We start from the raw sequence: 22,977 nt of genomic DNA on the forward strand, positions 1-22,977 counted from the left end.
AGGAAAGAGACAAGTATCACTGAATATAATGGACTTGGAAAGAGCAAGACCAGACAAGGCTAAGAGAGACTGACATCTGGCAAGGGGGCTGTAGAATGCTTAGAACAAAAGACAGTAATCATGAAGTCAGAACAAATCTACATATATACATGCAACATTTCTTCTCCCTTTTCCCAGAGCATATGCAGCTGCAGCCTCTAACCAATGGAAGAGATTGCTAATCTATCTGGACAGAATTCTTTCTTTGATTAGACTTTGGGGATGCAGAGTCTCATGCAAAGGTCTTAGAGATGTGAAAATACCACTACCAGACTACAAAGAGTCCTGGTCACACAACTTCACACTAGCTCTTTGCTACTAAAACTTTGGTCTGAATAAGCAACATCAGTATTTCCCAGGAACTTTTTTTAGAGATGCAGATTCTCAGGTACCACCCTGCATGCCGGGTATAGCCAAAAAAAAAATTTTAAGGTGTAAAACAAAAACTGTAAAAACAAAATTTGAGTTAGAGCAGGCCAACTTTACCTGTTTATATTGTCAAATTCTACAGAATATTTCATTTGGAAAAAAAAGAGTTTCACTGTGGGAAAAAAAATTGTTTTTAACCACTGATCTATCCAATTGGCACGATTTTCTTGTAAGTTTTAGAAGCTTCTGCAATTGCTTCATTTCACTGGATCATATATTAAAAACCACAAAACTCCCTCACAGTCTGTTTTGTTATACTCTTTCCTGCCTTGCCTGAATATCCATAAGCATTTTGTTAATCTTGAGCCCAGAAAAAAAGTATGTGAAGGTTATCTCACTATATATTTCTATTAGATTTATTATAGAAATAAAAAGGTCTTAGACTTTTAAGGCATGAAGGTAAAAATACAGGATGGAACATCTGTCCTTTCAGCTCAGATCTCTATACCACATACAGTATCCTAATCTTCTGGGGCATTATGGTCACAGAGCTTCTGTTTTTGCTGTTTAGTTGCTAAGTCCTGTCTGATTCTTTGAGACTCCATGGACTGCAGCCCTGTCAGACTCCTCTTTCCATGGAATTCTCCAGGCAAGAATACTGGAGTGGGTTGCTTTATCCTTCCCCAGGGGATCTGTCTGACCCAGGGATTGAATCTGCATTTACTGCATTGGCAGATGGATTCTTTACCACTGAGCCACCAGGTAAGCCCCAGGGAGCTTCTACTGCCCCCTAAAAGTTTCTGATTTAAATCACAGAAACAAAGATCCCCTAGCACTTCAAGCTTTTCTGGTGGCTCAGTGGTAAAGAATCCACCTGCAATGCAGGAGACTTGGGTTGGATCCCTAGGTTGGGAAGATCCCCTGGAGAAGGAAATAGCAACCCTCTCCAGTGTTCCTGTCTGGGAAATCCCATGGCAGAGGAGACTGACAGGCTGCAGTCTATGGGGTGACAAAGAGTTGGACACAACTGAGCAGCTAAACAAGAATGAAGCACTTTAAGCATACAACTTAGAAAAACTTACACGTCACTCACATTTCAGAGTGAATTACTATCTACAGGATGGTAATTATTCCTGTCTTCTACAGTTTCTAGGAGCTATTTCTGCTTTTTTGAAGTTTCGAAAAATGACTTTTGTTTTTTTATGACAGTTGTTTTCCTATTTCTGGGACTAAAGTTAGTAGAACATCAAAGAGCTGCTTTTTCTCATTCACTAGCACAGCCCTTGTTCAGTTTTACACTGAGGTTACAGCTATAAGTAACTTTATGAAAGACTATAAAGGATAAATTTTATCACCTCTTCTATAAGAATGTCATCTATGGGAATCGAGGTTCCTGTTACTCACCTCCTCCCCAAGTATTTAGGGAATTTTGTGGTCTCAATGTACTATGAAATAATAGGAAAGAATGAGAATGACCAAAGATGATCTCTGAAATCAAACATAAATAGAGTAAAATATTTTACTTTGCAGGTCTGCCAGCCATAAACACATCTTTTTTCAGGGAGGAATGTCCATGAGTTGAGTCACTCCACTGCCAAACCACCATCTATATACATAGTCTCTGATCACATTAGCATAGGGGAAAATTACAAGCTCCATGGCTAGTAGGCAAGTTCATCCATTGCTCCTATATTCAGCTTTCTCCACCAAGAGACATACTAGCCTCAAATCTAATCCAATATTAAACATCGAGAAGCTAGAAATAATGAAATGGCTCTCAGAAAGACTCAGTCCAAACCTGCAATCTCCTGCAAAAGGAGGCAAAAACCAATAAAAGGAGGAATAGAAACAGTTAAAAGAATGCGCTAATGTGTAAATACAGGCAGAAATCAGGTTGCCTGTTAGAAGCTCATGTCCTCCTTCCCTAGTTTTCCCAAAGGATGAGAGAGAACTGACTGCAATAAAAGTGAGTCCTAAAAAGGGCCCCATCTCCTGCAGCTCAGAACAGTCCAGTGACAAACTCTCTCTGAAAGCTTTGGTCAAGTCCAACTCTTTTCTTAAAAAATTGACTGAATGATGTAGGTGATGGGTACCTAGAGGCTCACTGAACTATTCTACTTTTTCTGTGTTTACAAATTCCCTTAAGCAAGTTAAAAAAAACCAACACATATGTCCACAGAAGTTTGTACACCAATATTCACAGCAGCATTATTCATAACAGCCAAAAAGTAGAAACAACTAAAATGCTATCCATCCACTCAACACTGGTAACAGATAAACAAAATACATATACAATGAAATTATCAGCAATAAAAAAATTGAAGCACTGTTATATGTAAAAACATGAATGAACCTTGAAAACATTATGCTACGTGAAAGAAGCCAGTCACAAAAGACCACACATTGTATGATACTATTTATATGAAATGGCCAGAATAAATACAGAAGAAGGTTAGTGATAGGCTGGGGGGTGGGTAGGTGAGACTAAGGATAAGGCAAAAAGAAAAAATTTTTAATTGATCACAGTGGTATATGTACAACTCTATGAATATACTAAAAATCACTGAACTGTACACTCTAGATGGGTGAATTGCATGGTATATGAATTATGGCTAAATTAAAAAGCTGCTAAAAAATGTATATGGTAAGAAAAAAAAGGTTCTCCAGAGCTCAAACTTCCCATTATTTTCCTGTGCTGATTCCTCAAAATGCCTGAAGAAAGCTGTTGTGTTTCTGTCTTTTCCCTAAGGCAAGTAACAGGGAAAAATCCTACTCCCTACATCAAGGCAAGAAGGAGTCAGGAGATGAGACTACCATGAATGGAATGTATAATGTGCAGAATACTCTGATAAACAAGGGAAATCAACCTCACATCTACACTTATTCAGAAACTCAGAGTCTTCACACAACCTATTCACACAACCTATTCACACTTCCTTTTCAGAATAAGTTACAGTCCTGCACAGAGAACTGCTGTGGTGAGGAGACTGACAACCCTGGCAATCTGACTGTAACCTAAACCTGGTATAAAATTTAACAGATCGAATATGGGAAGAGAAAGAATACAGGGTCTCAGGAAAAAATAAACACACACCTACATACAAACGATGGAAATGGCCTGCTTCATTAGCTGAAGGCTGGACTCACAGTCAGGAAGACACTTTGCGAATGTCAACGTTCGTATGGCCTGGTTTTAGCAGACAGTAATTATCGACACAAAGCAGATTGAGCAAGAGTGCTGAGGGCAAAAAAGTCTAAAGAATGGCCTGGAACCTCCTTTTAGAACCTTAATCTCACTTTCTCTAAAATAAATTTCTCTCTCTGAAATAGGATTCAAGGGAGAAAATTACTACCTTAAATACAGAGAGGAAATTTTTTTAATTTTTATAACTTATAAACAGACGATCGTTTACCTGAAGCACACATGCATAACAAAGTTTATGGAAAGGGGAGCTGACACCCTAGAACTAGCAAGAGGAAATGCTAGTCACACCAAAACCTGAGCTCCTAAGGAAGGAAGAGAATCACATCATGCACCACCTACTCGGACTGCCTGCCTACTCAATCATCTCCCAAAATAGAAGCAGCTAGAAGGGCATGGGCTGTTGCCTCAATTAAGTGATATAGTCACATACCTTGAAGCTCTATCTTCAGAAGCTTCTGTGTTATATGATTGTCCTGCCTTGCTTCACTGCATTGAATAGCCACTGAAGCTTTGAAGTAAATATTACCAAAGGGCAGCACTGGTCCTCACACTTCCTGCCCAGCTGTCCCCCACCTGCCTGCCTATATTCTGTGCACTACTTCACGGAGAGTCACAGTTTAAAAGAACATTATATTGATTTACTGCTACTGCTAAACATTTGTGAAAACTCCCAATATACTTGGCAGAAACCGTTAACAGACATGGTTCTCAGCTCTCAGAAAGAGTGCTTTCCCTGCACTCCCATTCTAGCTCTTTTACTTTTGCGAGGTGAAAAACATGTAATGCGTTATTTACTTCCCATACATAACTAAGTTCCTAGTACCTGAAATCTATATTTAACACCCTGTGGAGTATATTTGCCCTTCCTTAGCCCTCAGTGGTTGTAAAGTAATAACTGAAATTAAACATTTTTAAAGATCTCTAACTTTCTATTAATGCCTATATGTGTGTGTGTGTGTGTGTGTGTGTGTGTATAATAAACATGAATTTATCTAAACCTTTTCTGAATCTATATATATTTCATCCTGGACAAGCTAAAAAATAACACCATTTAAACAAAGATTTCTAAGGACTTCCCTGGTGGTCCAGAGGTTAAGAATCTGCCAGTCAATACACGGGACACAGGTTTGATCCCTGGTCCGGGAGATTCCATATGCTGTGGGGCAACTAAGCCAGTGTACCTCAACTACTGAGTCCAAGCTCTAGAGCCTGTGCTGTGCAACAAGAGAAGCCACTGCAGTAAGAAGCCCGTGGGTTGCAACTAGAGTAGCCCCTACTCAATGCAACTAAAGAAAGCTCGATTGCATCAATGAAGACCCAGTGCAGCCATAAATAAGTAGATTTCCTAGATATCTTATTTTGTTCAGAACTTTCCTTTGCAGAAGGGACCCCCCTAGTTCCACTATTTTAGAATCTGTATCATCTCAACTGTTTTTAATTTGGGGGACTGTTTATATTCCCTCAACTTCCCCCTTTCCAGCTGGGGCCAGGATGACCATTTTTTTTTTGGCCATGCCATGCTGCACTCAGGATCGTAGTTCCCTGGCCAGGGATTGAACCCATGCCTCCTACAGTGGAAGCACAGAGTCTTAACCACTGGACCACTAGGGAAGTCTTAGATCTTTTAAAGTCTTTTTTTCTACATAATTGTTTCAGCAACAGAGTCTACCCCACTCTTTCCAATGTAATACTTTGTACTGGACATAGGGCATAAACTTCAGTGCTGGCACCACCCTTTCAAATACATCATTCAGAAAACAGCAACATTTCTACCTTCAAGTACTCATATGAAGTGCCCTGTCTCAGATGAAGCCTACCTGTCTGCATCCTCCAGATTTTCCACTGGTGACCCCAGTCGATCACTAAGCCGCCTCCGTTCTGGTATGCCAACACAGAAGTGGTCATTGCCAACTGTGATCCGTAAGCTCTGTTCCAAAGAAGAGTCAGATCTCAGACCAGGAGAGCGTCTCTACAAGAGTAAAAGATAGTAACAGTCAATAGGGTCAAGACATTCCTACACTCAAACTGTTCTCCTTTCTAAAGCTATAGTCCACAGGGTGAGAGATGATTATGGTAAGATACTACTCCAAAAATAAAGGATTTTAAAAAAATTATCAAGGACTTCACCAGTGGTCTAATGGCCTGGGTTCCATTTCTGGTTGGGGAACTAGATCCCACATGCCACAATTAAAGTATTCCCATGCTCCAACTAAGACCTTGTGCAGCCAAATAAACAAACATTTATATATATATATACACACATATACATATACACACAGACACACACATACACATTTTAAATTATCAATTTCTTAGATGAAAGTCCATACTTCCAATCCTCCTAAATTCTTTAATTTCCTGGTACCAGGAATGGGGCCAGAGGAGTAAATTAAGTCTGCTACCAGAATCTTTACATTTCCACTAAAGGAGACAAGCCAAACACAGGTTAAGAAAAAAAAATATTTCTGATGGCACTGTGAAGTGTTATAAAGTCATTAAAACATGATAATATGAAAGACTGGGGAAAAGGAGCTACTTCAGATAAGATGATTAGAAAAGGCTTTCTGAGGTGATACCATTTAATCTGGAGCCTGAATGATGAGATATCAGTCTTGCAAAGAACAGATGGAAGATGTTTCAGGCCAAAAGAGCATGTTCTATAATGAACTTAGCATGTTTGGGGGAACAGAAATGTGGCCAGCATGACTGCAGTGAAGTGACACAAAACAGGCAGAAGCCACAGTTAGGAAATCTGGATTTTTATTCTTAGTTTAACAAGTCACAGAAGGGGTTCAAGCAGGGAGTGACATTACTACATACTTCCTCCAGATGCTCACTCTGTTCACATCCTCATCTTCAGGTCTTTATTAAGAAATCACCTTCCCAGAAGGCCTTCTCTGGCTACCTTACCAAAAATTGTAACTCCTTTCTGTTTTTTCTCTTAACACTTAATATTTAACATGCCAAGACACTTTACTTCTCTTATTATCCAACTCCCCCTGTCAGAATATAAGCTCTACTAGGGCAGGGTTTTTGACTGGTTTGTTCATTATTATATTCCCAGTGCCCAGAACAGCATGGTAAGGGTTCAATAAATATTTCTCAAATACATAAAATGGATGTCTTTAAAAATCATTTTTATTTCTAGGTATAGAAAAAAACTGGATGGTAACAAAAGTGGAGTGTAATGGAGCCTAATGCAATAAACTAAGCAAGAGATAATAAAGTTTAGATAAGAATGATGGCAGGAAGACAACAGTTTGGAGGATGTATTTTGGAGGTAGAGCTGATAGTTTGATAGATGAAGTTATCCCTACAGACTGGGAGAAGGGAGATGATCACTGTTTCTGGCTGAGCAGCGGGTGATGTCATTTACTGAGACAAAAGACTGGAGCAAATAGGTTGTGCATTGGAGAAGAAAGGAGAAGTTATGGAAACTCATTGTTTTTTGTTTTCCTTACTTTCTCTGTAGTGATTAACATTCAGACTATCATACTCAGCTATGAAAATCTTAAAATCTTAATAAGTCAATTCACCTATGACCAGAGTACCCAAATACTGTTAGAGAGCCACTAAATAAAACAGAAACGTTGTCACCTTTTTTAAAGGATTGGTTAACTAATAATAAAAAAAAATACCAAAACACCAGATCCTGCCCAGAGGCTCTACTAACAGAGAGATGCATGAAAAGTCAGTATTACCTCTAAACTAACCTTCTTAACCTCACGCTCTGTCCCTTCAGCAGGGAAACTTAACAGTTAAATTCAGGGTACTGGGAACCAGGTAAAGAACTGAATCACACTCCACTTCTTACAGGCATCACCTTGATTAAGTTTCTTAAATCTCTGTGAGTTCCTCAGCTGTTAGATAAGGAGGAACCCTCCCCGCCCCCCGCGAAAGGGCGTGAATGTTCACAGAGAACGTGTAAAGTGAAGGGCTGAGCATCAATCCTGCCACACAACTAGGTTAAGTGGAGGCACCTATTACAACGACTGTAGATACCCATACTTCGATTTCGGAGAAGCAGCTCCAACACAGAGTACGAACAGGTTACATTCTCTCGGTGTCTACCCTGGGAACTGTCTAAGCCACCCTAAGTCGCCACAAAGAGATTTCACCCTTTTCAGATCCAGGGCGCAGCTCAGTTCTAGCGGGACACACACAAAACCATCCAACTCTAAGGACACCAACTACTGAAAAAGTACCAGGCACACGGCGTGGAGGAGCTTCCCCTCGCCCGGCAAACTTTTTCACACCTCACACAGAGGGAGAGAACCAGCCTATTCCCAGGAAACGCAGCACGGCGTCCCAAGCCGGCGCCCGGCCGCGTCCCGAATCCGTTATTGTGCAAATGAAGTTCCCGGGGCTGACCAGGAACCTCCTGGTTCGGGCGTCGCTGAGGGGGCCCATGGGGATGAAGGGCCTTCCATGTGGGGACCCCGGCCTGGAGGCCTCGGGTCGTCCGGGCGGCGGGCGTTTCTGAAAGCGGGAATCCCGGGCGAGGGGGCTAGAGCACAGAGTCCGGGTGAAAGGGTGGGATTACCCGGCTGCCGCTGTCGCCTGGATGGTCTCCGCGGCCGTCCCTGGCGAAGTCGGCGCGGGACTCCCCCCGGCTGCTCCCTCGGAAGCCGGCCGAGCCCGGCGGGAAGAGTCGTCTGCCCCGCGGCGGCGACGGGGAGCCGCGACGGGCCCGCGGCGGGGACGGGGAGCCGCGACGACCCCGTGGCGGGGACGGCGAGGCCCGGCGGCCGCGGGGCGGAGACGGGGAGGCGCGGCGACCCCGCGGAGGGGACGGAGAGGCCCGGCGGCCGCGGTGCCCGGAGGGAGAGCGGGGCCGGCGAGCCGGCGTCCGCGACGAGGAGGAGCAGGAGGACGGCGGTGAGGTGCGGCGAGCCGGGCCTGAGGAGGAGCCGGAGCTGCGGCCGGTGCGCGGGTCGCCCCCGCCGCTCTCTTTAGGCCGGTGTGAAGAGACGGAGGAGCGGGCGCCGCTGCGGTACATGGCTCTGGCAGCCGCGGCCACGGCGGCAGCGTCGACCTGGGGGCGCCCCGGACGCGGGCCCCCAGCGCGCCGCCGCAGCTGCAACCCCGGCCGCCACGGCCGCCGTGCGCCGCCCCCGCAGCCGGAGCAGCCCCCTCCCCTCAGCCCCGCGCCTCCCCTGGGGCCCGGTCGAGCGCGCCCCCGCGGCCGCGGCTGGCGGTTGGAGGGCGCGATCACGGGCCCGACACACCCCCCCGCCCTCCGGGGCTCCCCGTTCCTCCACTCAGGGAGCGGCCAAGGGAGCCAGAAGTGGGGAGGAGCACGGAGGGCGGTGCGAGGCTGAGCGAGGGGAGGGGAGGAGAAGCGCGCGACCTGCGCTCCTCACGCTCCGCCTCCAAGCCGGCAAGATGGCGGCCGCTGAGCCGCCCACTTCCCCTCCTCCGGCGAACACGTGACCCCCAGCGCTCGGCCCGGGGTGAGCCGAGCGGAAGGGAAAGGATTAGCAGGAGCGGAGTTGGCTCTTCCGGGGATGCTTGAGTCCTCGGGATGCTGGTGGCTTCGAGGGGGCGGGAGCATCTTTGCCTTTCCCCTGCCCGCAATCCTGTTAATTTACGTGGTGACAGAAATGGTTGTAAGTGATGGGAATATAAAAAACCTGCAAGGCGTTATGTGGGAGATTACGCACCTTGGCAAAAGCAACCGACGAAGTCCCGGCTCCCATAGAAGCCACACCACGGCCAACAATTTACTTTCTAGTTTGCCTCTTTTGCAGAAGTTGAAATTGAGGATGGGGAACTGCGGAATAGGGGCGATTCGGGAGCGAGAATCAAACCCAAAGCAGGCATCCGAGTAAAATTGTCGCCGTCTCAACCAGAACACTTATCGGGAACGTCGCTCACCGCTAGGGGTCCACATCGTGACAGCTAGGAGGCCTGGAGAGTTTTTGCAAGCGATTTGGAACCCTCCAGTGTGCGACCAGAATTTTCCTGGACACTTGGGTGCAGTGGTAGTCCCTGTATACTACTAAGTACAAAAGTTAAAAAATGAAGAAAAGCAATGGTCAAAATATGAAAGAAAAATGTTGACGCTAAATTGAACTCTTCAAAATAAAGTACTAATGGCTTGAAAGTTTTCCTCTATTAACTAGAAACACAAAGCCTGAAATTGGTATGAAAATCAGGTTTCTGTTTGCAAAGAAGAGGCAAGACAAAGAAAAAATTACTTACAAAAGATTTCCTTTTTTTTTTTTTGATAGAGCTGTGGGGCTTGTGCGATCTAAATTTCCTGACCAGGGGTTGAACCCTGGCCTGGCAATGAAAGCGCTAAGCCCTAACCACTGGACTGCCAGGGCATTCCCTAAGATTCTCATTTTCTAATTTATATTTTTCATATTAAATTTAGAGTCTGTCCAATTTCACATATTTGTATAATGGCATTTGCTTACCTCATAGCTTAGTAAAATTAAAATAAATTTTTACTAATTGATTTCTCTCACACCCATCTTTCTTTACTCAACATTACTTGCTTGCTCCCTATAGGCATTTGAATTTTCATTTGCTGACTTCGGATTTTGTGGCCTAAAGAGGCCTTCATCATGTCAAGATTCTTAATATATTCTTCCATATTTATTAACACTTTTAATGATTTTGTTTCCCATATTCAGTTTACATGGAATTTTATATATGAACCCTTGCATAGTCCATTAAATTAAATCTGAGATTATTTTTCACAGATGGATAGCTGATTTTGTTTGAAACATAAGTTGGGATTATCTGTATACTGGGAAGTCATCATGAGGGAATGCTGCTGCTGCTGCTGCTAGGTCGCATCAGTCATGTCCGACTCTGTGCGACCCTATAGGTGGCAGACCACCAGTTCCCCCTTCCCTGGGATTCTCCAGGCAAGAACACTGGAGTGGGTTGCCATTTCCTTCTCCAATGTGTGAAAGTGAAAAGTGAAAGTGAAGTCGCTCAGTCGTGTCCGATTCTTAGCGACCCCATGGGCTGCAGGCTACCAGGCTCCTCCGTCCATGGGATTTTCCAGGGAAGAGTACGGGAGTGGGGTGCCATTGCCTTCTCTGTATGAGGGAATGAGTTATCAGCTAATGAATGAACGCTGTCAAATGCCAGTTATCCACATCTCAATCCAGTTCTGTTGTTTTCTTTTAACTGTGTAATGTGACAGTAAAGAGCTTTCTTTAATGTGATTTCTCTGTGAAAAGAAAACTACCAGGATTGATGGTAGTAAAAGAAGTAAAAATAAAGCAATCTGAGAAAGTGATGGCTCTTAGGCAGAAAATATGAGTTATGTACAAGGTTTCTGAGCAGTCTAAAAACATATTTCATAACATGTGCGACAGAGACCTGCAATCAAAGATTTAGATACACTAGCTCAGCAGGTAAAAGTCCTATCAGAGAAGGGTGATGGCCTCTGTAAGTGAGGCTGCCATGTAAAATGTCCTGGAAATTGGTGTTAGTCATCTGTGAATGGTAAAGAACCTGCCAATGCAGGAGATGCTGGAAACGCCAGTTTGATCCCTGTGTTGGGAAGATCCCCTGGAGGAGGAAATGGCAACTCACTCTAGTATATTCTTGCCCTACAGTTTGTTGGGTTGCAAACAGTCGGATGCAACTGGGTGACTGAGCACTCGTGCACCATATCTGGGGCTCCTCTCATGCTTAACACCAAAAAAAGAATGCTTCCTTCCCCATTTCAAAAACGGGAGTCTTATGACTATTTCTAGTCACTACAGCTGTAAATGCAAGCACCTTGTATCGCCTCTGGGAAATCAAGAAAGAGTAGTTATAAAATGCTTTTTCTTTCCTTGCTGTGGAACTGAAGAAGCTACGTGCTCCAGAAAGTACAGCCTGTCAGCCTGGGTCCTAAGTGACTGTGTGGAGCAGAGTACCAATTAAAACTCTGCCAGAGGTGTACACTCGGTCTTTACTATTCTGTGTATGAATTTTGGTTACCCATTGCTTTTGGTGTGATCTAAGCAAATATGAAGAAAATGTGAATAGGTGTTTATAGCTCATTGGAGTCGATATATGCTAAATCAGGGATAGGTACACTGTATCAACTTTTCCTCTTCAATCCTTCTCTAATATTGAATAATTATTTTTATCAGGGGAGCTGGCCCCCAGGGTTAATAATTGGAAAACTCCCTTGCCTCCTCTTCACACCTGCCCTAAATATAATTCAACTCTTAACTTCATTCGAGCTAAAGGTTTGCCCCTCCTCTAGCTTTTGCCTGCTTCACGTGTGAGTCTTGCTGTGTGCCAAGGTGTGCCAAGTTTCTCCACATTCCTGGGCTTTACTCGTCAGAGTTTACTCCTGTCTTGCTGGCCAACTGCTATTTCTGAACCCCTCCCCCAGGGTTTGGTATAAGAGGAGAAGAGCTTAGGGGAAAGGGCCACAGCTTTTCCCAATTGGGGCAGGATGCTGTTATCTTCAAAAGTTGGTTCTCTGTGGACTTGGAGGACTCACAAAAGTTGGCTCTTTCTCTCTTGTGTGTGTCACTGTTGTGGGCTTTTTTTTTAGCTCTCTTACTGGGACCTAGGCAATGTCTCTCCTCTGGTTAACTGCCTATGACTCCTCTCTCCCCGCCCCCAAGTTCATGGCCTTCTGCAGGTTCTGTAAAATATACTCTCCTGAAGTTCATTTCCTCTCAGAGCATCCTTCATGGGAAGGACCTTTTTAATGACTCCAAGTCATTTCCTTCTAGGTATACTTGTCCACAGGACAACTCATGCATCTTTGCCCTACTGGCAAGAGCAGTGCAGCTCACTCTCCATGCAACCCACCTTACTCACCATCCCAGGAAAGCTGGTCAGCCAGCATTTTGCATATGGACTTCCTCAGGTGGGAGTTAGGACATGAGTCCCTGTGGACTTTCTAAATCCAGGAGATCTAAGCCAAACATTCTGCAAGGTGCTAGTGGAGGTCTCTATCTCACTTGGCTCTGTGTGTGTGTGTGTGTCTGTGTGTGTGTTAGTCGCTCAGTCATATCCAACTCTTTGTGACCCCGTGGGCCATAGCCCACTAGGCTCCTCTGTCCTTGGAATTCTCCAGGCAAGAATACTGGAGTGGGTACCCATTCCCTTCTCCATGGGATCTTCCCGACCCAGGGGTCAAACCCAGGTCTCCCACATTATGGGCAGATTCTTCACGGTCTGAGCCACCAGGGAAGTCCCCACTTGGATTTAGGCAAAAGGGAAAAACCCCCCTCTACCTCCCCACAATTCTAATTCCCTTATATTAATTCAGTGTGGATAATTATTAATAGTAATGCTGGCAGATGGGTTCACAGTCTCATCCCATCTCCCTTTGAAGTGGATGGGAGAAGAGGTTGCCTGGCATCTATTGTGTTGCTTTCTGCCTTTGAGACCTTTGCTGAAACTCCAGAGACAACAGGGAGCATCTAACTAACATCCTGTCACAACTCCTGTCTGTCGTCAATTCAAGAAACTCTTATTAGGACTTCCCTGATAGTCCAGAGTTCATCATGAGAAACGCTGGACTGGAAGAAACACAAGCTGGAATCAAGATTGCCGGGAGAAATATCAATAACCTCAGATATGCAGATGACACCACCCTTATGGCAGAAAGTGAAGAGGAACTCAAAAGCCTCTTGATGAAAATGAAAGTGGAGAGTGAAAAAGTTGGCTTAAAGCTCAACATTTAGAAAATGAAGATCATGGCATCCGGTCACATCACTTCATGGGAAATAGATGGGGAAACGGTGGAAATAGTGTCAGACTTTATTTTTGGGGGCTCCAAAATCACTGCAGATGGTGACTGCAGCCATGAAATTAAAAGATGCTTACTCCTTGGAAGGAAAGTTATGACCAACCTAGATGGCGTATTCAAAAGCAGAGACATGACTTTGCCAACAAAGGTCTGTCTAGTCAAGGCTATGGTTTTTCCTGTGGTCATGTATGGATGTGAGAGTTGGACTGTGAAGAAGGCTGAGCACCGAAGAATTGATGCTTTTGAACTGTGGTGTTGGAGAAGACTCTTGAGAGTCCCTTGGACTGCAAGGAGATCCAACCAGTCCATTCTAAAGGAGATCAGCCCTGGGATTTCTTTGGAAGGACTGATGCTAAAGCTGAAACTCCAGTACTTTGGCCACCTCATGCGAAGAGTTGACTCATTGGAAAAGACTGAGCTGGGAGGGATTGGGGGCAGGAGGAAAAGGGGACGACAGAGGATGAGATGGCTGGATGGCATCACTGATTCGATGCACGTGAGTCTGAGTGAACTCTTGGAGTTGGTGATGGACAGGGAGGCCTGGTGTGCTTCGATTCATGGGGTCTCAAAGAGTCGGACACAACTGAGCGACTGAACAGAACTGAACTAATGGTCCAGTGGTTAAGACTCTGCACTTCCAATGCAGGGGGCGCAGTTTCGATCCCTGGTTGGGAAACTAAGATCCACAAGTTGCATGGTGTGGCTAGAAAAAAAAAAGAGAGAAACTCTTTACTAAACTCTTATTAGACAGATGAAAACAGGTTACAGCTTTTACACACACACACACACCCTGTAGCAGACATATAGCAATGATAGATAGAACTTGAAAAGAGTAAAGCGATCTAAGCTTTAAAACATCAACACCTCTGTGAATTTGCTAAAGCCATAGAGCCCATGGGCTCTGAAATAAGTCTGGAAGCAAGGGTAGCAGTCAGAGATTTGTGCCTCTCAGGAGGTGGGGGACCTGGGACGGATTTTCAGCTTGAAGCCAAGGACACCCTTGCAAGCTGAACAAAACTATTGTCAACCTTCTGCTTGGGGCTATAGCCTTATGAAAAGCTGTGTGCTGAGAGGATGGGACAAAAATGTTGACAGTCCTTAGATGAGAACTGAGCCTAGGCACTCCCTGTGAGTGGAATGGCAATAGTGTGATACCCTACATATCAGTAATAATGAAACAGAGCAGGACCCTACGGTCTTTGCCCCCCATGTCCTCTGCCTGCCTTTTGTCTGTGGAAAAACTTAGGCTAAGAGTAAGTTTAATCAGAGAAGTGAGTACATGCAGAAACAAAGGAAAGCAGTCAAAGAAGACCAAATAATAATAATGTACTAATTGAGCATAGTTAAGGACCTTTAGTTCTTCCTCAAGGGCTGTAGTGGAGAAGGCAATGGCAACCCACTCCAGTACTCTTGCCTGGAAAATCCCATGGACAGAGGAGCCTGGTAGGCTGCAGTCCATGGGGTCACTAAGAGTCGGACACGACTGAAGTGACTTAGCAGCAGTAGCAGCAGCAAGGGCTATAGATAATGCTCTGAGCCATATCTATATGGCTTATAGATGATCTGTCTTATAGATATTAAAACAAAAAACACCACAATATTGTAAAGTAATTAGCCTCCAATTAAAATAAATTAATTAATTAAAAAAAAAAAAAAACGGCAAGTGGAAGAAGCTAACTGCATGATAATTAGGCTGTACCCGTGATATAAGCTGCTACAATTCCAAGAATTGGCTTCAAGAAATGGGAACAAATGAACCCTGGAACTGAAGATTAACTGTACCTAAAATAACCAAGATGATGCTGGTAAGACCACCAATGACCAATTTGAAGATGACTATCAGAGCTGACTGTGCTTTGTGTACGTAGCCCCCTCTCCCTGTCTGTAAAAGCTCTTACCCACTGCTTGTGATGGGGGGAGGGGGGCAGTTTGCCTTTGACAGACGTCTGCCCTTCCCCAACAGTTGCTGGCATCTGAAATAAAGCAAACTTTCCCTTCCACCAGCTTGGCCTGTTTATTGGTCTTTGAGTGGGGAGCAGCTAGACCCCACTTTTTGGTAATAATTGTAATTAGAAAGCATGATATTCTGTTAAATATGGTGGATTCAATTCATGCCTTTGTCACTATTAAGTCCCTAAACACCACTCAAGTGACTGTAAAGGATTTTGTTTCTTTTTTAAGATATAATCTCATATATGCAGTGTGGGAGTGTGAGAGATATTGTCCCGTGGGGTTGATTTTAGTCAATGGGAGACATATTATTAGAAATGTAAACTGCTTGCTAACATACAAATAATACAACTTGAGCTTCAAATTTCATAAGATATAGTTTTGTCTTCTCTGTTTCTTTAGCCCTTTTTATTGTCTAAATGACCATATGAAAAGGTGCTAAACAGTTATCAGAGAAGTAAGAAAAGATACAAAACAAATTTCTAAAATAATTAAAACTTAATTAAAATTAAAACTTAAGGGGCATATAGCCATGGGAACTATCATACAGGGTTGATCGGCATGTAAGTTACTATTGCCACTTTGAAACATTGGCGATAATTTTTTCTTTATTTTTTTTTTTTTTTCTATCATGCTGGGTCTTCACTGCTGCATGGGTTTTCTCTAGTGGTGAATGGGGACTACTCTCTAGTCGCGGTGCATGGGTTTCTCATTGTGATGGCTTCTCTTGTTGCAGAGCATGGGCTCTGGGCTCTCAAGCTTCAGTAGTTGTGGCTCCTGGGCTCTAGAGCACAGGCTCAATAGCTGTGGCCTGTGGGAAAATGCAGCATGTGGGATCTTCCCGGATCAGGGATCAAACCTGTGTCTCCTGCATTGGCAGGTGTATTCTTTACCACTGAGCCACCAGGGAAGCCTGGCAATATTTTTTAAAGTTGAACATATACAGTGTGATCCAGCATTTCCTAAGTATATACCCATGAGAAATATCCACATATGTGCATCAAAAAGATAAGAAAAAGTTCTGGAAATGAATTGTGGTGATAGTTGTACAATATTGTGAATGTACTTAATGCCACTGGATTTTATATTTAAAAATGAATAAAAGGGGAAATATGTATGTTTTACCACAATAAAAATGACACACAAAAGTGTTCTCATGGAATTATTTATAGTAGTAAATATTTCAACTGTAGATTGAATACTGTAGAATTTCAACTGTAGTAGATTCATACAATGGAATACCATATACCAGTGGAAAAGAAGACTATCACTAGGTGCAGCTATATGGATTTCACAGATACAGTGTTGTACTAAAGAAGGCCACACACACAAAAATACAAATTACATGGTTTTATTTTATTTATTTATTTTATTTCAAAAAGTAAACAAAATGAATTATGGTATTTGAAGTCCAGGTAGTGGTTACATGAGGGCAGTTTCTGGAACCTTTTCTATTTCTTGATTTAGATGTATTCATTTTGTGATAATTCATCAAGCTATACACTTAGGATTTTTGCAGTTTTCTGTATGTTCAGTTCAGTTCAGTCGCTCAGTCATGTCCAACTCTTTGCGACCCCATGAATCGAAGCACACCAGGCCTCCCTGTCCATCACCAACTCCCAGAGTTCACTCAGACTCACATCCATCGAGTCAGTGATGCCATCCAGCCATCTCATCCTCTGTCGTCATCCCCTTCTCCTCCTGCCCCCAATCCCTCCCAGCATCAGAGTCTTTTCCAATGAGTCAACTCTTGGCATGAGGTGGCCAAAGTACTGGAGTTTCAGCTTTAGCATCATTCCTTCCAAAGAAATTCCACAGCTGATCTCCTTCAGAATGGACTGGCTGGATCTCCTTGCAGTCCAAGGGACTCTCAAGAGTCTTCTCCAACACCACAGTTCAAAAGCATCAATTCTTTGGTGCTCAGCTTTCTTCACAGTCCAATTCTCACATCCATACATGACCACAGGAAAAACCATAGCCTTGACTAGACAGACCTTTGTTGGCAAAGTCACGTCTCTGCTTCTCAATATGCTGTCTAGGTTGGTCATAACTTTCCTTCCAAGGAGTAAGCGTCTTTTAATTTCATGGCTGCAGTCACCATCTGCAGTGATTTTGGAGCCCAAAAAATAAAGTCTGACACTGTTTCCCCATCTATTTCCCATGAAACGATGGGACCGGAGGCCATGATCTTCGTTTTCTGAATGTTGAGCTTTAAGCCAACTTTTTCACTCTCCACTTTCACTTTCATCAAGAGGCTTTTTAGTTCCTCTTCACTTTCTGCCATAAGGGTGGTGTCATCTGCATATCTGAGGTTATTGATATTTCTCCCAGGAATCTTGATTCCAGCTTGTGCTTCTTTCTGTATGTTAGGGAGAGGGATAGATTGGGTGTTTGAAGCTGATAGATGCAAACTGTTGTATTTAGAATGGATAAACAACAAGTCCTAATGTATAGCACAGGGAACTATATTCAATATTCTGTGATAAACCATGATAAAAAGAATATTAAATATGTATGTATATATATATATTTTTTTTTAAAGCTGGAATCTCTGGAGTCCATCTACTCTGACTCCTTCAGAGCTTGATTGTATGTTGATCCAACCCTCTTAAAACTGGTCTTCCAAAATGCAAATGAACTTTCCTGATACCATATTCTCCTTTGGTAGTATTTCAGCTAAGTATCGGAAAAATCCAACCAGGTTCACCATTCCTGTGACATATAAGGCTGGAGAAAACAATGAAACTGTCCTGCCCTCCCCCCTCAAGTTTACATATATGGAAAAGCACACAGATGAAGCTCCCCTCTAGGAAATATTCTCCCAGAAAAACCTAGAAATAAAGTTATTAGTTTTACAGGCAGAAGAAAGCTTTTCCATAGTATGATCTTTAGCAATAGTGGTCCAATAAAATTAAGTGAAATGGTAGATCAAATAGAAACTTGAAGACAAGAAGAAGAGCAGAAGCTGAAAAACAATTATTTTATGGTACTCCTATTACTATTCAAAATTTCTTAAGTTGAAAGGCCAAGTTTGATACAGAACTCTTGGAAATGTTTTTAAATGAATGAAAGTAAAGGAACAAGCAGGAAAAAGTAAATTAAGTGGGAAACAGCTGTTTGAAACAGATCATAATCCTGACACAGCTAATATCCAGTTCTTGGAGGATGCTGGATACAGCATGGAGGTAGATGAGTCACTTGTCCAGAAATTAAATGGCTTGGATCCAGAGGATAAGGAGGATGATCCAAACTACAATCCTGCTGACCAGAGAGTGATTTGACCAACTAGTAAACTATCCTCATCTTAAAGAGGCTTGACTGCCACAGCATCTGTGTCTATGCTGAGGGTGTGTATTGATTTTCTTTTCTTTTTTTCATAAGAAAAAATAATTTTTAGGAAAAAAGTCTTCTGACAGCTTTTATCATTAAGCTTAATAAACTGACCTTAAAATTTCAATCAATCAGTAAAAATAATAAACTCCAGGTAATGATATGCATGCTGAAGTCTTTAAGAGTGAAATGTGCTAATATCTGTCATTTCCTTCCCAGTGAATAAAAAATAAGACCCTTGAAATCAGTAGAAGAAAGGATGAATAAATGGAAAGTTGCACGATAAGGCAGATAAAGTAAAATCTTAACTGTAGAAATTAGGTGTTGAGCATTTGGGTATCACTGTACAATTCTTTCAACTTTTTAAGTGTGAACATTTTCAAAATTATGTAAAAGCCTCACCAGATTGTGAATCACCATATTGTACTTATATAATATTGTACATCAACTATACTTCAATAAATAATGAGTATAGAAACAATTCCTCTGTCCAAAACTTCATTAGATGCAGATAAAGTGATTTAGAGAGAAACATGTATAGCTCTAAATGTTTATATTACAAAAGAAAAGTTAAAAAAATTGCTCAGCTAAGTTTCCAGTTCAAAAAACTAAAGAAAAAAACAAACACAATAACCTTGAAGAAAGAGGAAGAGTGGCAGTAATAAAAATGAAGGCAGAAATTAATTGAATACAACAGAGATGGTAAAAAGACAAAAGATGTTTCTTTAATCGTCTATACCCCAATACAAAATAACAAGTTTAAAATTTTAAAAAAGACAGAAGAAAGTTCTTTGAAATAAACTAATAAAACAAGCAAAACTAGCAGAATTGATTGATCAAGAGAAAAAAGACAGAGGGCAAGAAAACAATCTTAGAAAAGAGGGATTAAAAAAATGGAAAGATTAGCTCAGTTCAGTTCAGTCTCTCAGTCGTGTCCAACTCCTTGCGAACCCATGGACTGTATAGCCTGTTAGGTTCCTCTCTGTCCATGGGATTTACCAGGCAAAAATACAGGAGTGGGTAACCACTCCCTTCTCCAGGGGATCTCCTGCACCCAGGGATTGAACCCCAGTTTCCTGCATTGCAGGCAGATTCTTTATTGTCTGAGCCACCAAGGATGATGGATAAGTTATAGCCTGGCTATCACTAACCCTCACAGTGCCTTTGTGAGAATTAGGAAAAGGTTTCGCCTGCGGGGCTTCTCTGATAGCTCAGTCAGTAAAGAATCCGCCTGCAATGCAGGGACCTGGGTTAGGAAGATCATAGGGTCGCAAAGAATCAGACACGACTGAGCAACTTCCACTTCGCCTGTGGGTGGCTGTAACCCTAACCTAGGGCTTGCCACTTGGAAAGCTGGATGCAGGCTGCTCCCACTCACTCCTTGTCCAGATAAGCTCGTGCAGAAAACCACCTACACAACCATATTGTCCGTAGTGGATCAGTTTGAAAAGCTATGAAGCAATATGAAGAACTTTGTGCCAATTAATCTGACAATTTACACAAATGATTAGTTCCCATTAAAAATGCAATTTACCCAATATATCAAGGAGACATAGACAACCTGAATAAACCTATAACCATTAAAGAAATTAAAGCAGTAGTTATAAGATCTGCTTATAAAAAGAGCTAAACTTTCCCCCCCTATATTCTAGCATAATTAAACATCACTGGAATCATCTCTTCGCTAAAAGATAGATGTGATGCAGCTGTGAAACTATCTGGTTTTGGCGCTCTCTTTAAGGTTAAATTTGTAACTATCGTCCTGATATCTTTGGTGATAACTTCTCTTTTCCTTTTCTGTTTCTTCATAGGTCAGTTTCAGTAACATTTTTTCTTTAAAATATCCATTTCCTCTAGTTGTTCACATTTGTTGCCATATAGTTGCAAGTAACTTTCAACCTCTTTTGTGTTTGTGAGTGTATCTCTTTTCTTATTCCTAACCTCCACATTTTTGCTCTCTTTTTTTTCCCCCTAGCCAGCCTGGTGGGCTACAGTCCATGGGGTCACTAAGAGTCAGACACGATTGAGTGACTTCACTTTCACTTTTCACTTTCATGCATTGGAGAAGGAAATGGCAACCCCCTCTAGTGTTCTTGCCTGGAGAATCCCAGGGACAGGGGAGCCTGGTGGGCTGCCGTCTATGGGGTCACACAGAGTCGGACACGACTGAAGCGACTTAGCAGCAGCAGCAGCCTTTGACTGTGTGGATCACAATAAACTGTGGAAAATTCTGAAAGAGATGGGAATACCAGACCACCTGACCTGCCTCTTGAGAAACCTATATGCAGGTCAGGAAGCAACTGTTATAACTGGACATGGAACAACAGACTGGTTCCAAATAGGAAAAGGAGTATGTCAAGGCTGTATATTGTCACCCTGCTTATTTAACTTATATGCAGAGTACATCATGAGAAATGCTGGGCTGGAAGAAGCACAAGCGGGAATCAAGATTGCCGGGAGAAATATCAATAACCTCAGATATGCAGATGACACCACCCTTATGGCAGAAAGTGAAGAGGAACTCAAAAGCCTCTTGATGAAAGTGAAAGAGGAGAGTGAAAAAGTTGACTTAAAGCTCAACATTCAGAAAACTAAGATCATGCATGGGAAATAGATGGGGAAACAGTGGAAACAGTGTCAGACTTTATTTTTTGGGCTCCAAAATCACTGCAGATGGTGACTGCAGCCATGAAATTAAAAGACACTTACTCTTTGGAAGGAAAGTTATGATCAACCTAGACAGCATATTCAAAAGCAGAGACATGACTTTGCCAACAAAGGTCTGTCTAGTCAAGGCTATGGTTTTTCCAGTAGTCATGTATGGATGTGAGAGCTGGACTGTGAAGAAAGCTGAGCACCAAAGAATTGATGCTTTTGAACTGTGGTGTTGAAGAAGACTCTTGAGAGTCCCTTGGACTGCAAGGAGATCCAACCAGTCCATTCTGAAGATCAGCCGTGGGTTTTCTCTGGAAGGACTGATGCTAAAGCTGAAACTCCAGTACTTTGGCCACCTCATTCAAAGAGTTGACTCATTGGAAGAGACTCTGATGCTGGGAGGGATTGGGGGCAGGAGGAGAAGGGGATGACAGAGGATGAGATTGCTGGCTGGCATCACCGACTCGATGGACATGAGTTTGGGTGAACTCCCGGAGTTGGTGATGGACAGGGAGGCCTGGCGTGCTGCGATTCATGGGGTCCCAAAGAGTCGGACACGATTGAGCAACTGAACTGAACTGAAAGTAATTAACTTGATTTGTATACACATGCACACATACACACATACACAAACATTCTCTAGACCTAACTGTCTTTTCTGTAACATCTCAGAAACCATGATGTGTTAAGAATAACAACATTAAACTAATTGTATGCACAGGGGTAAATAAGCCTGAAGGATCTTACCCTTGCAATAACAAAGAGTTTTCCTATAGAAATTCCAATTTAAAGTGTTATTCTGTCATTTAAATAAATCTTGATTTAAGACTGTAAACCTGAGTTAATCTAGCTTATTTTTAGCACACTTGGTATCTATCCCAATAATAAACTAGCTATTTAGCCTAGTAACAGATAGGTATTCCCTGAGGCTTCCTTCGTGGCCCAGCAGTAATGGAAACTGCTTGCTGATGCAGGAGACACAGGTTCCATCCCTGGGTCAGGAAAATCCCCTGGAGAAGGAAACAGCAGCCCACTCCAGTATTCTTGCCTGGGAAACCCCACGGACAGAGGAGCCTTGTGGGCTACAGTCCATGGGGTCGCAAGAGAGTTGGACACGACTTAGTGACTAAACAACAATTCCCTGAGGCTAGCCATGTTTCCTAATTAATCCTCATTTCAATTTTTATTGCTTTTCTTCTTGTTGTTGGGTTTTTTTCTTATTTTGTATTTCTTACACATTTTTATTTTGGAAAAAAGTGAAAATTGTACAAATTGTAGAGCTTTTCCTGTTTGTGAGCAATTTGAGAGTAAATTGCTATTACCCACCGCTCCTGAATACTTTAGCAGATGTTTTCCAAAATAAGGACATTCTCTTACATAACTCCAATTCAAAACAAATTAGCATTGATACATAAATACCATTTAATTCTCAGGCTCCTTTCCAGAGTCTCTAGTTATCCCCCAAAGATCCAGATCTAAATTATACACCATATTTTGTTGTCCTATCTCTTTAGTCTTATCCATCAAGAACAGTTCTTCACTCTTTGCTTGACATTCCTAACCCTGACATTTTAAAAGATTACAAGTCTGTTATTTCATATCCATCAGTTTGGCTTTGCTGAAGTTTCCTCGTGATTGGGTTCAGATTATGCATCTTTGGTTGGAATGATGTAAAAGATGGAATGTTGTAAAAGAGACGAAG

At 42.6% G+C, this 22,977-nt stretch overlaps 1 protein-coding gene, 1 long non-coding RNA gene and 1 pseudogene across 11 annotated transcripts in view; 2 read left to right on the top strand and 1 right to left on the bottom strand.

The window, feature by feature from the left end:
* The window catches only part of ZNF318 (zinc finger protein 318), a 44,118-nt gene extending 35,219 nt beyond the window's left edge, over nt 1–8,899 (bottom strand). For 8 of the 10 annotated variants that reach the window (XR_015153225.1, XR_015153226.1, XR_015153223.1 and 5 more), the window contains exons 1-2: nt 8,157–8,763; nt 5,431–5,582 (exon numbers count right to left, since the gene is read on the bottom strand). Coding sequence is in view for 3 of the 10 variants with exons in the window: in XM_086371756.1 (XP_086227882.1) it covers nt 5,431–5,582; nt 8,157–8,612 (608 nt within the window). In the remaining 7 variants the exon portion in view is untranslated. Of the gene's footprint in view, nt 1–5,430; nt 5,583–8,156 lie in introns of all 10 variants that reach the window. The other 2 variants (XM_086371752.1, XM_086371753.1) reach the window with 2 other exon arrangements.
* A 93-nt stretch (nt 8,900–8,992) lies between these two features.
* LOC147346838 (uncharacterized) lies at nt 8,993–9,719 on the top strand. Its single transcript, XR_015153228.1, has 2 exons — nt 8,993–9,222; nt 9,364–9,719. It is a non-coding gene; the product is annotated as an uncharacterized LOC147346838 (long non-coding RNA).
* Nucleotides 9,720–17,917: 8,198 nt separating this feature from the next.
* LOC147346839 (RWD domain-containing protein 1 pseudogene) lies at nt 17,918–18,571 on the top strand (annotated as a pseudogene).
* Nucleotides 18,572–22,977: the final 4,406 nt, after the last annotated feature.

This window comes from Bos grunniens, chromosome 23 (assembly GCF_055505025.1).
Source record: "Bos grunniens cultivar Pamir isolate PY7600 chromosome 23, Bosgru_T2T1.0, whole genome shotgun sequence".
Lineage (NCBI taxonomy): Eukaryota > Metazoa > Chordata > Mammalia > Artiodactyla > Bovidae > Bos > Bos grunniens.